General features: G+C 37.2%; 3 protein-coding genes across 8 annotated transcripts in view; 1 reads left to right on the top strand and 2 right to left on the bottom strand.

Annotated features, from left to right (window-relative positions):
• LOC105391710 (multidrug resistance-associated protein 1) overlaps positions 1-4024 on the bottom strand; it is a 42327-nt gene extending 38303 nt beyond the window's left edge. For 2 of the 4 annotated variants that reach the window (XM_011563241.3, XM_011563242.3), the window contains exon 1: positions 3590-4024. In XM_011563241.3, coding sequence (XP_011561543.1) covers positions 3590-3637 — 48 coding nt within the window. In that variant the 5' untranslated portion in view covers positions 3638-4024. The remainder of the gene's footprint in view (positions 1-3589) is intronic. The other 2 variants (XM_011563239.3, XM_048624599.1) reach the window with 1 other exon arrangement.
• Positions 4025-4569: 545 nt separating this feature from the next.
• Positions 4570-10602, top strand: LOC105391708 (splicing factor U2af 38 kDa subunit). 2 transcript variants are annotated; one of them, XM_011563235.3, is made up of 5 exons: positions 4570-4728; positions 4880-5034; positions 5221-5378; positions 8287-8486; positions 9172-10602. In XM_011563235.3, the coding sequence occupies exons 1-5, from the start codon at positions 4685-4687 to the stop codon at positions 9302-9304; spliced, it is 690 nt and encodes a 229-aa protein (XP_011561537.1). In that variant the 5' UTR covers positions 4570-4684; the 3' UTR covers positions 9305-10602. The 2 variants fall into 2 exon arrangements, with proteins under 2 accessions (XP_011561537.1, XP_011561536.1); XM_011563234.3 differs by having other exon boundaries at positions 9157-10602.
• Positions 10594-15121, bottom strand: LOC105391709 (juvenile hormone esterase). Of its 2 annotated transcripts, none has more exons than XM_011563236.3 (4): positions 14940-15121; positions 13675-13822; positions 11881-13166; positions 10594-11295 (listed from the first exon to the last, which is right to left on the bottom strand). In XM_011563236.3, the coding sequence occupies exons 2-4, from the start codon at positions 13798-13800 to the stop codon at positions 11136-11138; spliced, it is 1572 nt and encodes a 523-aa protein (XP_011561538.3). In that variant the 5' UTR covers positions 13801-13822; positions 14940-15121; the 3' UTR covers positions 10594-11135. The 2 variants fall into 2 exon arrangements, with proteins under 2 accessions (XP_011561538.3, XP_011561539.3); XM_011563237.3 differs by lacking the exon at positions 14940-15121 and adding an exon at positions 14308-14426.
• Between the last annotated feature and the right edge of the window lie 770 nt (positions 15122-15891).

Raw genomic sequence — 15891 nt, 5'->3', positions numbered from 1 at the left:
TTGCATATTCCCTATTGTCGTTGGTCGTTTGAAGAGGTAGAGTAACCTTATTGGTTATTTATTGTGCTCTTGAACCGAAAAAACTGTGTAGCAACGAGACGACGCCGACGATACCGGGGTCTGGTGGTGGAGCTTGGAGGAAATTAAGTTCGCCTACACACGATAGACAATTAAGACTACCTACCGTACATGGTATTTTAGTACAATACTAGCTTTTGCCCACAACCTTTGCATCGCCAATGGCAACTTTCGTGCAGTTTTTAGGTTTTAGAGTGAAAGCAGGATTTACTTTGAATCGAAAAGGTAATTATTATGAAGTATTCATAGAATCACGATGAAAAAGTGATGAAACATCACGAAGAAAGAAATTACTTACGACATTTTTTGCAACTTTTTTTTAGAATACCTACATAGGTAGGTCTGACAAAGTTTCAAGTTTGATTTTTACCGTGCTATTGGATACGGAACTTAAGTTAGGTATCTTCAAGAGCCGCTTATCTTCACCATTCGCAAAAATTACGTCATTCATTCTTGGAAACATTCAAGACATATAGTTTTAAATAAAAAATCTGAAGTGTTTTATTATTATGTGATTAAACTTTGGCGTCTGTCGGGTCTAAGGCTAGGTATACTGTGCTCAATCAGGAAGAGGAATGTATAGCCGGTTTAACTAAAGATCGACCTAGGCAAGATGTATATCATCTATGGACACTGGGAGTGGCACCGTTACACTACATTTACGCCCGATATCTGGCGGAGAGGGATGGTGTACCTACCTACTTTAGTAGTTTTAGTAGGTGCCTATTTTAAGAAGTAATCAGTACCACCTACTGTTGTGTTATCAGTCAATTCATGTGTCTTGCAGAGACTAATTAAATAATCTTTCGCTATTTTTTTTTAAATATAAATTAAATAAAGTTGTAGGTATAAAAAGGAACTGGATGATTTGACTTTTATGGCTAGATTGATGATTTGATAATTAAGTTTAGGTAGGCTACCTAGTAAATAAGAACTGATGCAGAACATTAGCAGGCAACTTAACATTTTTTTATGATGAAAGGGGACAGTTAAAGAGTGATTTTGAACTGAGCAAGTTTTTAATTTTATCTAACTATTTCAATATCACAGATGTTATTGATTATTCCAGTTTACTGATATTTTTAACTCTTGATTGCACCTTTGAACTATTTATTTTCTGAATGTTGGTGTTAATACACCCTTTTTTACACCTGAATTGAGTATGGCCTATTAGTTTAATTGTATTAGTTCTCCAATTTATGGTCCCATAATAATTATTATTTAATTAATAAATAATTATCACAAACTTAACACATGTTAAAATTGGGTTTAGTAAACAACTTCTGTAGTATAAACCCACCAAAACTATAATTTCTTTAGATTAAAAAAAGATGAAAAAATATAATAAAAGTTTAAACATTGAAAAATGTGTATGGACAATAATAGACACATTAGACTACTAGTACAAAATAGTGGTATTTGCAACACTAGTATAAATAGGTGGTATAAATAACTAATTTAACTATAATAATACATGTAAATTTTCTATGGAAACAGGACAAAATAACTGGGTCAGTTGGTTATTAAATTTAGAATGTAAAAAAACGATACTTAAATTCTTGAACATAAATTTCCCAGAGTTAAAAGAGTGAATTTTCTAGGGTAACAGATCCAATTAATCAATGTGATAGATTTCGAAAATCCTGTTTAATTTAACATTGTAATTTTCTTTATATCAAGTAATAAAACAATTTACATTAATTATTGAGTAGTAGGTAATCCAATAAATATAATTGTGGGTAATGTGGTAAAAAGGACTCCTGAACTCTGTTCTGTCAAACGTAAGTTTAAAAGTAGCTTTAACCATTTTCTGAATACAATCATGAAACAGTGCAAAGAAAGTAACCGCAAATGTTATATGTAACTAGGTATGGACTTCTTAAAATAAAACACAACAAAATATTTATAAGCCAATAAGTAGGTACTTGCAAAATTTCTAACCCTAATCTTATAAGAAAAGTTGGTAACTTTATACGGCTTAGGAGGCAAGTCGCCCACAAAATATTTAGTCCGCGGGCGAGTTTACACTTTTTAATTGAAGTTGAAGGTAACTGGCCTGAAGGTTTCACAAAAGAGGGCCAGTTTACACGAAGACAATTATTAGTGGTAAATTGGTCCGAACTGAAAAAGTTTTAATTTTTTATTACCCGACTGCCGAAGGAGGAGGGTAATGTTTTTCGATTGTATGGTTGTATGTATGTATTTGTTTGTCTGTTTCTTTGTTCCCTCTTGTAGCCTAAGCGGCTTGATAGATTTTGATGTACCTATGAGGTATCGTTAGAAGCGTATTGATTGCGCGATGGTTATAGGCTGTGACGTTACATTAAAATGTACATAGCGCCCTCTAGAGGACATAAAGTGATGATCGAAAAAATATTATTTTTCCAACTATGCCGTGTGGGGTATCAAATGAAAGGGCTTGATTAGCACATTACAAAAATATGCATATTGTAGGTAAGTATTTAAATCACAACACCAAAATTATTGAAATAAAAAAATGATCATAAACTAAAACTACTGACATAAAATTTCATAAAATAAAAACAACTAAAAAGTTATAAATAAAAAAAATATAATTATAAACAAACAGAAAACCCGACTGCACGCTAAAAAGATGAAAACAAGCCCCAATGTTAATGGAAATTATGGCAGGCAGGACCAACTTGACCGACACAATGTATGTACCTATCTAAGTAACATTCAGCTAAATGGTGAACCCTCTGCTGGTCCCCGCCTGCGATACTTTCCATTAATATTGGGGCTTGTTTTCATCTTTTTAGCGTGCAGTCGGGTTTTCTGTTTGTTTATAATTATATTTTTTTTATTTATAACTTTTTAGTTGTTTTTATTTTATGAAATTTTATGTCAGTAGTTTTAGTTTATGAACATTTTTTTATTTCAATAATTTTGGTGTTGTGATTTAAATACTTACCTACAATATGCATATTTTTGTAATGTGCTAATCAAGCCCTTTCATTTGATACCCCACACGGCATAGTTGGAAAAATCATATTTTTTCGATCATCACTTTATGTCCTCTAGAGGGCGCTATGTACATTTTAATGTAACGTCACAGCCTATAACCATCGCACAATCAATACGCTTATAACGATACCTCATAGGTACATCAAAATCTATCAAGCCGCTTAGGCTACAAGAGGGAACAAAGAAACAGACAAACAAATACATACATACAACCATACAATCGAAAAACATTACCCTCCTCCTTCGGCAGTCGGGTAATAAAAAATTAAAACTTTTTCAGTTCGGACCAATTTACCACTAATAATTGTCTTCGTGTATACTGGCCCTCTTTTGTGAAACCTTCAGGCCAGTTACCTTCAACTTCAATTAAAAAGTGTAAACTCGCCCGCGGACTAAATATTTTGTGGGCGACTTGCCTCCTAAGCCCTTTATACATCATACTTATGATTACTTTGCAATCTATACGTACATAGGTAAATCAAAACTTGTTGGCAGGTATTACACAACGCAAGGTCAAACAACTTACCCAAAATTGAGAACCGCAAAAGTTGTCAAGCGTGGAGTTCAAAGACATCGTGACACGCTCCCACAAGTGCCCAGATATATAAAAACCACTTTTACAACTTTATTAACAGTATATGGATGAAATAAGTACTTGTTTCCACTGAAAAGTCCGCACTCGTTATTTTAAAGTGCTTAAAAAGTTCCGAACCGCTAAAGTGTCACGGAAAACCGGAGTCCACGAGAGCAGTATTGGACCGCTATGTAACACTCGTCGAGTTCCAAACGCGACTAAATGCTAAGGACAATCATGGCTTGCCCTTATCTAGATAAAAAATGCTTTATCAGTCCCCCATCCCATTTATCTAAATACAAAAATATAATATTCACAAAAATAATTTTCACGAACACAGCACAACCGACCCGCCGCCGTTTGACAGAAAACGGCCAGTAATCAGTGTTGCCAGTTTATTGTTCACAGACTCAAGTCATCAAGTGACGGACGCCGAGCTAAGCCCGAGGCCGTTATTATTCTAAGTAAGTTACTATCATATCCATGACACATTATGGGTGTTTGTTGAGCATGAACAATGATTATAACGACGCACGGCTAGGAAGCGAAACGAGAAACCATTTTTATTCTGAGGATTTGGGCATCTATATTATTTTATGGGATCGATGTGTGGTGTGGTGGTGTAGGATGGCAGCGCAAACCAGTCAGAAAAAACATTTATTTATGATTGTGTATGTGCCACTTGGTACACAAATGGGAATGCGGCCATGACAATACCATATTACAATACGCCTAGGCAGATTACCATTGAGCGTTTTGCAATACAACCTGGGTGTGTGGAGGCCTATGTTTTTTTTACCACAGAATAATTAAATCGTTTTTTATTCTGTCTGTGTTTAATTTTATGAAGGACGCGAATTTGATGCGATGTCTAGATTTTTGTTGCTTGGTGTGAAATAGAGCAATTTTCTTAGATTTTGCGGTTGTCTTGGAATGAATTAAGTCGTTACACCAACAGGAGTACAGTAGATACTGGCACTTTTTCCGTCGAGTTTCATCTGGTTTGGGTATCATTGAACCGTTTGGCCACTTGGCTAACATCAAAGGATGGCTGAATATTTGGCGGCTATATTTGGTACAGAGAAGGATAAGTAAGTGTGATGGCTTATGTGTATTTTAACGTTTGTACTAACAGCTTACTTTGATTACGGTATAACGTATCCAAAAATGTATACGCAAAATTAAAAAGTAAGGTTATGTTAGTACTGTATTTTGTAATTATAACCAAATTGTATTTTCCAGAGTAAATTGCTCATTTTATTTTAAAATCGGAGCATGTCGACATGGAGACAGATGTTCCCGTATCCACAATAAACCCACATTCTCTCAAACAGTTCTCCTGCAGAATCTGTATGTCAATCCTCAGAATTCTGCCAAGTCTGCTGATGGAAGCCATTGTAAGTATGGGTTTTCACTTTTTATTAACCAAATCGCTAAACTGTGGCGAGGAGCACGGAGATGTTGTCTTATGGTTGGCTTTCAATGCTTTGTCATCATTTTCTATGTTTCAATAGTTTTTATTTCCAAAGAGTATTTTCTAAAGCTTCCCAGTGTATTTGTTTTAAAATAATGTATATTTTCAGTGGTTGTTGCCAATGTGTCTGATGAAGAAATGCAGGAGCATTATGACAACTTCTTTGAAGATGTGTTTGTAGAATGTGAAGACAAATATGGAGAGATTGAAGAAATGAATGTGTGTGACAATCTCGGAGATCATCTGGTCGGAAATGTTTACATCAAGGTAAGCTTGGGCCTCAAAGTACAGCATCATCATCAGCCTGTGATAGTCCACTGCTGGACATAGGTTTCATGTATATTATACATGTATGTAAGTACTAGTGATGTAACGAATGTGTGTTTTTGGACATTCGCGAATGCGAATGCGAATGCGAATATCTGATATCGACATTCGCGAATGCGAATATTCAGTTTGTGTTAAAATTTGGGGCCATTTGCATGGTTTGGTGACTATCTAGTACTGGACGAGGTACATTCCGTTCTAGACGCATTCCGAACTAGCCAATAATTGTCGCAGTTTTTTTTAAAGTACACTTTAGTTAGCCCCGTAACTGTTACGACACATTGCGACTGTGTGCGGTTTCTGAGGACGACTTACACGAAACATTTAAAATATTTAAATCTATGGCTGTCTTGCTCTGACACTTCAGGGTTATTGGTAAAGTAGACCTGATCCTTTCAAGAGGTGATAGAGGAAGACATTTTCAGTCGATTGAACCCTATAATGCATTGTCAGAAACTTAACCATTTCTAACATATTGAATATGTAAGTTTTTTTATGTTTTTCAAAAAATTTAAGCTTAAAACTGAAAATAAAAAAAAACTATTTCAATAACTTTTTTGGTTGTTTTGCATAAATAAGTGACACCTAAAATTAACTAATTGAAAAAATCAAATGTGCATTAATTGACTTAAATTAGACACAATACCTCAAAATAGTTAAACATTAAAAAAAATATTCAAAACGTAAAAACAAATAAGTTAAATTAAAAAAGAATGTCATATGACAATTTTTTGTGCACTTCAGCTTAAAAACATTGTCAACTTATAAGCTTTCAAATAAGATATTTCAATATCAAAACGATTTAGGTATCACTAAGATATGGTTAAAACAACCAGAGAAATCGGAGAAAACTCAATAGAGGTTTCCATACTAAAGTCAACAGGACTGAAAACAATCACACTTTTTACCTTTAAATTGGGCTAATATTGTTAGTCTTCCTATTGAATTTTGTCCGCCTGTGCTGGTTATTTTGGCCATATGTTGGTGATACCTAAATCGATTTGATATTGAAATATCTTATTTGAAAGCTTATAAGTTGATAATGTTTTAAAGCTGAAGTGCGTAAAAAATTGTCGTAAGTATGATATTCTTTTTAAATTAAACTTTTTTTTACGTTGCTAATATTTAAAAAAAAAGTTTAACTCTTTTGAGGTAAGTATTATGTCTAATTTAAGTCAATTAATGCATATTTGATTATTTTACACTTTTTTATGCAAAACAACTAAAAAAATATTGAAATATGGCTAGTTTTTTTTTTATTTTCGGTGTTAAGCATAACAATTTGAAAAAAAATAATAAAAACTTAAATATTAAATATTTTAGAAATGGTTAAGTTTTGGATAATGCAATATAGGTAGGGTTCAATCGACTGAAAAAGGCCTTCCTCTATCACCTCCTGAAAGGATCAGGTCTACTTGCAAATAACCATGTATACTGTCAAATTACGCTTTTTTATTATGTTTAGGTTTTATGAAACTATTAACTAACTATAATATGTAAAGTTTCATTTCCCAAAGTAAATAAATAATACCAAATGATAAAGTAAGACTGGAAATGTGATTGACAGGGTAACTTGTAACAAAAAGGTTATAGACGAATGGATTTAGATTTTGTTAACCTATCTACCATTATTTTCAAATAGTTTTTTAATAAGTACTGATATTCGCAAACATTCGCACAAAATTTTGCGAATGCGAATGCGAATGCGAATGCGAATATCCAAAAAAATGCGAATATTCGCGAATGCGAATGCGAATATTCGTTACATCACTAGTAAGTACTGATACATTCAGTTTAGTAAAAACTTAAAGCTTACCTATAATAGTGTGAAATGGCTTCCAGCTATCTGCTATAATATAGATCTCTGTAGGTGGGTATTATTATGGGAAATATGTTGCCCTAAATATAAGTTAGTTAAAGAGGTCACACTTTTATGTAGAAGAGTGTTAGTTTTTGGGTGGGCCAATTACTTTTTAGGGTGGTCTAGCCCATCCTTCATGCCAACTAATGCTTATACATTGTGAGAACTAACTAATGCATTGAATACCATATTTTTTAAAAATTTTATATTAAATTGTAGGTGGTATACTTTAAATACAAGGTTCTTTATGGTGGCTGTAGGAAGATAAATTAAGTTTATAGATTCAATGTCAGGAGAGTCAGAATTATTGTACAAGTCTATCTGGAGAGTCATGGTGGTGTAATGAGGTCTAGGCTCACATTTGTGAGGCCGTGGGTTTGAGTCCAGCCAGGTACCAAATACATGAAAAGACACATAATCTGGCTTATTTTTTAAAGGCTCAAAGAAAAAATAACTTTTAAAGCACCAAAAGTTTCTTAGGGTGGGTTGCACCATTTAACTTTAACTATTACAAACGTCAAATCCCTTGACGAGAGAGATCAATCTTCAAGAGATTTGACGTTTGTAATAGTTAAAGTTAAATGGTGCAACCCACCCTTATTGTTTAGATTTTTTATGATTTAGATTTGACACCAGCTGTCATCCCATACATTTTCGAGTTGTCCAAACGGGCCTATTATATTTCGACGACTATAAGTGCATTGTACTCATTAAAAACGGCGATATGTTTCGTGAGTACAAATGTTGAGTCGTGAATGTATGTATGTATTTATATCTGGATGTGTATGAGAATTTGGTGTACTTATCCAGTAACAAAGTTGAACAAGGGTCTACCCACCATTGCATGACTAAAGCTAGCCACATACCTACCAATAGTTTAAAAATATAAGTATGGTAAGAGATCTGTACTACTCAGTGTACACCCAATACCATTGAATAGTTAAGTACTACACACTTATTATAATACAGCATTTCTTTCATTAACAGTTCCGTCGCGAAGAGGACGCAGAGAAGGCAGTCAACGACCTCAACAACCGCTGGTTCGGCGGTCGGCCCGTGTACGCAGAGCTGTCGCCCGTGACCGACTTCCGTGAGGCCTGCTGCCGCCAGTACGAGATGGGAGAGTGCACGCGCTCCGGGTTCTGCAACTTCATGCATCTCAAACCCATCTCGAGGGAGCTGAGGAGGTGAATATCTTTGTCATGTTATTGTTAATTATGAAAATACTTCCTGTTTTCACGAGCTTTGCTTCGCTTTAAAAAGTTTTCCCGTGGGAATTCCGCGATAAAAAGCCAATGTGTTAATCCAGAGTGTCAGCTAACTCCATACCAAATTTCATTAAAATTTAAGGAAGAACAGGTGAAGGAGTAACAACACACACTCTCAAACTTTCGCATTTATAATATTAGTACTTTAGTAGGATGCTAAGGAGGCCTGTGCTGTTGCAATGGTTCTCCAGTTTACATTTTCAAGCCAATAAGTATATTTTTAATATTTTTTTATGACCCTTCTTTCTGTAGGTCAGGTAGTGTGTAGGCTGCAGTTCCTAACTGTATTTATGTCGTTTGCATACATTTTTGCGTTCACACTCCATCAAGTCCATCATAATCTCATCTATCACCTATTTATTAGTAAGAACCTTTTCTGATACTTACTCCATTCTAATAAATATACCTGTACAATAATCTAATCTAACGACTGTCTCAATTCTAATGGCCCTATCTAATTAATAAGTAATTTAATTAAGAAGTATATAAAGTAAAATCTATTGTGCTTGGTCATCTAACACTTCCAACAAAACTTACCATAACTAACCATGCCATGTAGTTTGAAACGGGTGTACTATATGATAACTAGTCTGCCTTGCTCCAGATATCTGTACTCGCGGCGGCGGTCGGGGCGCAAGTCGCGGTCGCGGTCGCCCAAGGAGCGCCGCCGCCGGTCCAAGTCGCGCGAGCGCCGCCGCGACGCCCCCCCGCGCGCCTCCCGCTCCGGCCGCTACTGACCGCAACCTCCGCACCGCAAACTCCATGGAAAACTATGAAGTGACAGCAAAGAGGTGTTGTATCAAATTTGAATTGGTGACTTTTTGTTCTTCTTTTAAATATTATAGGTTATGTTGGGTATGACGCGCGCAGATAAAGAAGCAATATGAAAATGGTTCAAAAGTGCGAGTAGAAGAGAGTATTATCAGACCTAGGAATAAGGAAGGCCGCATGATGCCGTCCGCCGTTTTCATGTTGTTTCTTTATCAGCTGGCGTTATATTGCCCGTTCCATGTGTAGATTATCTTGTTCCATTAGAGATGTTTAGTGTTCTATGTGAATATGGCGTCACTATCTCATTGACTGTTTGGTTTAAAACTCTTTGTAAAATATATTGCATGTGTTTGGCTACATGGCAACTAGTACACACAATATTATTATGTAAAGTAATGAATTATTATGTTGAATAAGATGCTTCAATGACGACATATTTGCTTACAACACTTATAAGAATGAACGGAATTACTTAGAACATTCATATTATATTGCTGATAATTTAAAATATTTTGTGACTATTTTATTAAAATATTTTTCAAAAAAACTTATGTTTTCCAATTTTGTTGTAATGTAAATCGATCGTCAGCAGTTTGCAGTGTATACGTTTATACTATTTTCAAAGCACATTCTTATTTTTCTGTATGATTAATTACAAAACGTATAATATAACAGTGATTCATTTTAATATTATTTAGACGAATCTGTTATGTGTTAATAACCTCTTATGGAAGTAGGTAATTGGCATCAGGGAAGTTATAGCCCTTCTGTTTTAAAATGTATTGTGTAAAAGGTACAGTGGAGAAGCCTTATGCAAATGGTCTAAATCAGCCATAAAATTCGGTCTAATCTGTCCAGAAATGTAAGAAAAATAAACATAAAATGTCAGCTTCACTAGTTGTGAGTGGTGTTTAAATGTTATTTAAATAGTAAAATTAAGTTAGATCAATGATTAATAAAACTTAAAGCAATATGACAAAGTTTCTTATAGTTTCGGTTAGGCTACACTTACACATCCGAGTGCGTATGTTGTTTAGAACCTTCACCACTGTACCCCCGTTATGTATTTCGTCAAAAAAATATCTCCAATTTGTAGTCTTCTTTTAGAAGATCTTCCCATATGCTCGATGTGTCTTATTGTTCTGTACGATATCCAGTTCTTGCGAAATACACCAGTATACATTGCATAACGGAAATAAAGTTTTAATTAAGATCTATTTTGTAAGGAAATACTAATAAGAATAAACAACACAACTTGAAAATATTTGTCTATTTTTGTTCAAAGATAAATGAAAGGCGGCATCCACTAATATATAAATTCGGATCTAAGGCAATGGTTTCTTTATAAGGAAGGTAGGAAGACATAGAATTAATAATACTTTGTAAGTAAACTCCTCTGCCCCCGACATTCACGCTCTCCAGTCAACAACTCAACAACGATCACCACCACAGTATCCTGAGTAAGATCTACCAGACTTAAGTTGGCAGCACTAGCTTCTAATAATTATTAAGTACTACTTTAAGTAGGTATCTATCACGCAGTCATTTATAATTGTTGAGATATATTAAAATTTATTATTATAATTTATTTGCCTCCTCACAATGCTATGAGTACGACTGAAAGGCAAATATAAAATTATTGAATTTCAAAATCCCTATTAAAATACTGTATGAACTATAATATTAATAAATACTGCTAGCAAAACAAAACAAGGGCACATCTTACAAAGAATTAACAATGTGGCACAGGCACAAGGCATGGCTATATGAATTAATCCCGAAGTCTTAAAGACGAGCTCACATTATTTCAGCCTGACCGTATATTTGGTCCCAGAACCTCATATTGTCTATGTCTTCGTTGGCCACACATCTCAGATCTTTTCCGATGATGTATACGTTTTGTGTTGCTTCTGTGAATGGGGACCACGTCTCCAAGTCGCTGTCTGGTGTTGGATTTCTGTAAATCAAAAGTGATTAAAATTGTTAGTCACTATAAGTAACGTCTAATGTACCTAATTGTAATGGTTAACCTTGAGACCTTGATAAAAGATGGAAAATGATTTATTAAAAACAATATGGGTTAATGGTGTTCAAACTTGTATAAAGTTTGCAGATAAAGAAACAATATCGAAATGCTTGCTATTTCTATATTACTATAACCATAGCTCTGTCTACTCCTCTTATTCAAATTTGGTTCCGTTTAGATTAGCGAGACAATCGCGACGATGTTATCGACATAGCGACACTCTTCACGCTACTCGAGCGTCGCTATTTTCATATTGTTTCTTAATTCTATAAATATATTAGTTCTTCAGTGATTCTGAATGCAGAAATTCTAATTTTAGACCATAAATTATTTGTTTAAAATTTTACTCTATTGGTGTTCTCGTAAATATCATTTTCCAAAGGCAAAATTTCGAGTTTGACACCGCTTCATTTAAATTTCATGCCTTCAGACATTATTCGGGGATGCACAATTGCACATATTATTATTCCAACTAGTTACTCAAGTATAAATGTAAATACGCAAAGATTAACTTACCCAGTTTTAGCGAAATTGGTCCAAAGCGTGACAGTTTGTTCTATGATCCTTCTCGACTCGTCGCTGAGCGGCAGGTCGTAGCACGTGACGTGGAACAGGTAGTGCAGCTCGTCCGCGTGGCACACGCCGCGGATCTTATCCATGTGGTAGCTGCGCTTCGTGTAGTTGCGGTCCGACTCCGCCACGAACTTGTAAACAAAGACTGGCGCGTTCCGACTCGCGTGCTTCGCGAACCGACGGATGTTGTACACGAATATCGCATCCGTGTGCAGGTTCACTATCTGCTGAACACTTTTCTGCGTTATCGGCTGACCGTCGAAGTAGTACTGGCGAATCTTTTCGTCCGCTTCCTGGATTCGGTCCATTGGCCACTGTAGTTTGAGCTCCCGCGGCAGCACGGCGCCCGGCGTGGCCAGGAACTGCAGCAGCAGCTGGTAGTTCCGCGCGGTCTCGATGCCCTCCGCGGACGTGTAGCCCAGCATGAGCGGCACTGACGCTACGCCGGCGCGTACGGCGTCCGGCGGCAGAGCAGAGAGAAACGTCTCCGCGCCCGGCTCCGGCTTCTCCACCACCGGACCGAACAGAATGCCGTCGCACAAGTCGTAAAACACATTCGGCAACGGCGGCAGCTTAATATTAGTTAAAGAGGTAGCAGGTAAACTTCTTAAAAACTCTAGTAGCTCGTCCGGGTCGTCCGTGTCTTTCCCCAGCTGCTTGCCGAGCTGGAACGCTCTCTGTCGCGCGTACAAATTGTAGCTCCACTCGTTGAGGCACACGCCGCTCTGACATATCGCCTTGCTGAACAGACCCTCGCTCATTTTGGACACTAAATGTAAGGAAGTGGAGGCGGAGCCGGCGCTGCAGCCGAATATGGTGATGTTCTGCGGGTCTCCGCCGAACGCCGCTATGTTTCTGTTGACCCAGCGCATGGCCGCGACTTGGTCCTTCAGGCCGGCGTTGCCGGGGACCTCGGGCGTGTCGAGGCACAGGAAGCCGAGCACCTCGAGCCTGTAGTTGACGGTGACGAGGATGACGTCACGGGCGACGATGAACTCGGGTCCGTAGAAGTCGTCGTTCCCGGAGCCGGTGTAGAAGCCGCCGCCGTGCAGCCACAGCAGCACGGGGCGCGGGGGCGCGGGCGGCAGGCGCGTGGTGTAGACGTTGAGGCGCAGACAGTCCTCGCTGCCCGGCTCCATGCGGTCCAGCCGCTCGTTGTACTGCGGGCACACGGGCCCGGCCGCCGTCGCGTCGCGGACGCCCTCCCACGGCTCTGGCTCACATGGCGCCTGGAAATTTACATTTGAATATTTTTAAATGTCGTTTATTTAAGGAGTGTTTAGATGCACGTAATATGCTGAAAGAAACTCTATGTCTCAATACTCTCAATAGACTTGGCATTATTTTAATAACTGTTTGCTAGTAGATAGAGAGATAGAGCTTAGCTAACAGATTAGATGAGCAAATACAGACATAACGTAAGTATGTGAGTATAACCGTCATTACATAGTTTCCTTATGAATTAGGTTATAGGTGCCAAGTGCTTAACTAAGGTTAATGTATGCGTTTGTCATGGTGTGCATTTTAATCAAGGATCTTATTATTATTAGATACCTACTCTCCAGTCGTAGAATCATGTTGGTAATGCGGGTAGAGTTATGTATGTTAAAATCATGGTAAGTAGCTATATGAGTGATCGAATCACATGTTGCGCCACTCTCGTGCGAATTGCCTGAAGGCTCCATTGTGCTATTTTAATCTGATGATTAATATTCATAAATATGTTTAAAAATATACCTTAAACCGTAGTTCTCCAACCGGCGGCTTCGCGTACGGTATTCCTCTGAACGCGAAGTATTTCCCTTCCGCATTCTCGCACCAAGCGCCCTCCAGCAACCCCTGTTCCACTTTTACGCGCGCCATAACACCTGATTTCCATTAGCAACTGTTGAGTATGATAATATTAAGTAATAGTTGATTGTGTGCCAAATAAATATTTAGACATAACCTTGTATGAGCGTAATGCTGTGACTGTATGCGGCGAGCTATGGAAACACACTATGAGCGGCTGTTGATGTTTGTAGCCGCACGGGAGTATCGATCGCGGAGTGACGCAGCCCGTGACGCAACCGTGTGCAACTGAGGTAGGCACGCGCGATACGCGACGTGATACGGCGTACAGCCGGCGGCCGGGGTTCGATTCTACGCATGGATTCTAAGTACAGGTTTATATCTTTCATCTTTATACGATGACTAGATATGATATAGAACAACTACCTACTTACATCTGCAGAGTGTGGATGCACCTTAAACTACTTAATGAAAACACAAATAACCCCGCCACCGTTTCGGTTGACTGCTGTAGCGGCAAAGGTGACTCCAATCTCAAATGAGATTATTAATTTTACGGATATTTTAAGAGATGCTTACCACACTTGTGTACCTATATGTAAATAAACTCTTGTATTGTAATAATCTACTATTTGTAACAAGTTGATACGAAATGTGTTTGGTGAATAGAAATAAACTAACGCGTTTCGTTAATAAATGAATGAACTAGCTAATATTTGTAGTGTAATAAGAAGATAAGTTATCTATGTTCGTGATATCGTTCGACTGTGTTGTGACGAGACAGTGATGATGATGATAGTAAGCAATAATGAATAGTCATAATTACATAGGTATGTTATACATTATATATTTATATAACCTACCCACTGAATCAATGGCCAGGGATTCCAGATAGTACTTATCGTATCCATGTAACTAGCTATTTTAAAATACCGGTTGATTAAAGTACCTTCACTGCGAGTCGATGATAGATTAAAAACCGTAGTTACCTTGTGAACTTTGTATCAAAACTAAAAGGACTTTGCCTTGCTCGTGCTAATAACCGGCATGTAGGCTAGGTAGGTATAATAACTACGTTTTAATTATAGTTGACTAACCTTTTGTCTTACAATTAACTTAGCTATCAATTCTATAATAAATATAAAATTTCGCACAGTAGATAAGTATCTACTTAGGTTTCCAGTTAGGTACCTACTTAGGTACATACTTACCTAAATATCGAAAGTAGGTACGAAGATCCCGCTGTTCCGTACAATTTGGAAGAGTAGGTAGGTAGATACTTTGCACATTTGACGTTAGTATGAATGAACATCAGTTTGATTGGGGTTTCAGAGTTTGATAAAAGTTCAGTACCAGGTATGTCAGGTTGCACTGCCTACGGCAAGTTCACTGATAATATTTTACCCTGCATAACATAACCTACAAAGATGTTTAACCATGTTTAACTAACCTAGCTGTCAGATATTACCTACTCTGTGGCTCGCAGTTTCACAGTGAAAATTGAATGTCTTATTATTGTTAATAAATCTATTTTATCATATAAACGAGATATAAACGAATGAAAATATTAGAAAAATGGTCCTAGGTTAGGTGGTCAGCCGATGTAGAGCAAGTGGAGGAAAAATCCTGTACAACTCATAATAATAACGCATTGATGGCCAGCCTAACATTTTACTCTATGGTTAGTTTTAATACAAAACGCCTAGGGGGATTACAAAACGGTAGGTTCCGTTACGGTACATACATATTTATAGCATCCACCACAACATCTACAGTACAGCGGCAGCGGCCCATCGAAAGCCAAAGATAGGTGCCTTTAGTTTCGCTGGCCTTCTTCTCTAGGGTCTGCTCATTCGTAGGTGATTTGGTGTTTTGTCTGGTGTCATGGTTGGGTTGTTGAACGCCCATGCATGTCGTGTACCGCAAACATCAAAGAAAATTTCAATAATATATACATATAAGTTGATTTACACTAGAACCTGCAAAAAGCCGTCCATGCAGTCAGTGTTAGTATGTTATTATTCTGAGCATCCGTGTGTTAAAACTGCAAACAAAAATTCTCATGAAGTGCACAAGTTAATAAGTAAAACCTGAAAGATAAGATTTTTATATGAGATTGATATACCTACCAACAACCAAATAATAACACATACAGACAGCTTT

The sequence above is a fragment of the Plutella xylostella genome, chromosome 12 (assembly GCF_932276165.1).
Source record: "Plutella xylostella chromosome 12, ilPluXylo3.1, whole genome shotgun sequence".
NCBI lineage: Eukaryota > Metazoa > Arthropoda > Insecta > Lepidoptera > Plutellidae > Plutella > Plutella xylostella.
Note: the sequence above shows the minus strand (reverse complement) of the source record. Positions and strands in the feature narration are given on the sequence as shown.

Bases quoted from the DNA above. Each gene is read 5' to 3' on its own strand.
- LOC105391708 (XM_011563234.3), top strand. From the start codon at position 4,685: ATGGCTGAATATTTGGCGGCTATATTTGGTACAGAGAAGGATAA. The intron at 4,729-4,879 runs GTAAGTGTGATG...TGTATTTTCCAG, and splicing joins TTTGGTACAGAGAAGGATAA to AGTAAATTGCTCATTTTATT. The intron at 5,035-5,220 runs GTAAGTATGGGT...GTATATTTTCAG, and splicing joins GTCTGCTGATGGAAGCCATT to TGGTTGTTGCCAATGTGTCT.
- LOC105391709 (XM_011563236.3), bottom strand. From the start codon at position 13,800: ATGGCGCGCGTAAAAGTGGAACAGGGGTTGCTGGAGGGCGCTTGGTGC. The intron at 13,167-13,674 runs GTATATTTTTAA...GTAAATTTCCAG, and splicing joins TTGGAGAACTACGGTTTAAG to GCGCCATGTGAGCCAGAGCC. The intron at 11,296-11,880 runs GTAAGTTAATCT...TTTGATTTACAG, and splicing joins ACCAATTTCGCTAAAACTGG to AAATCCAACACCAGACAGCG.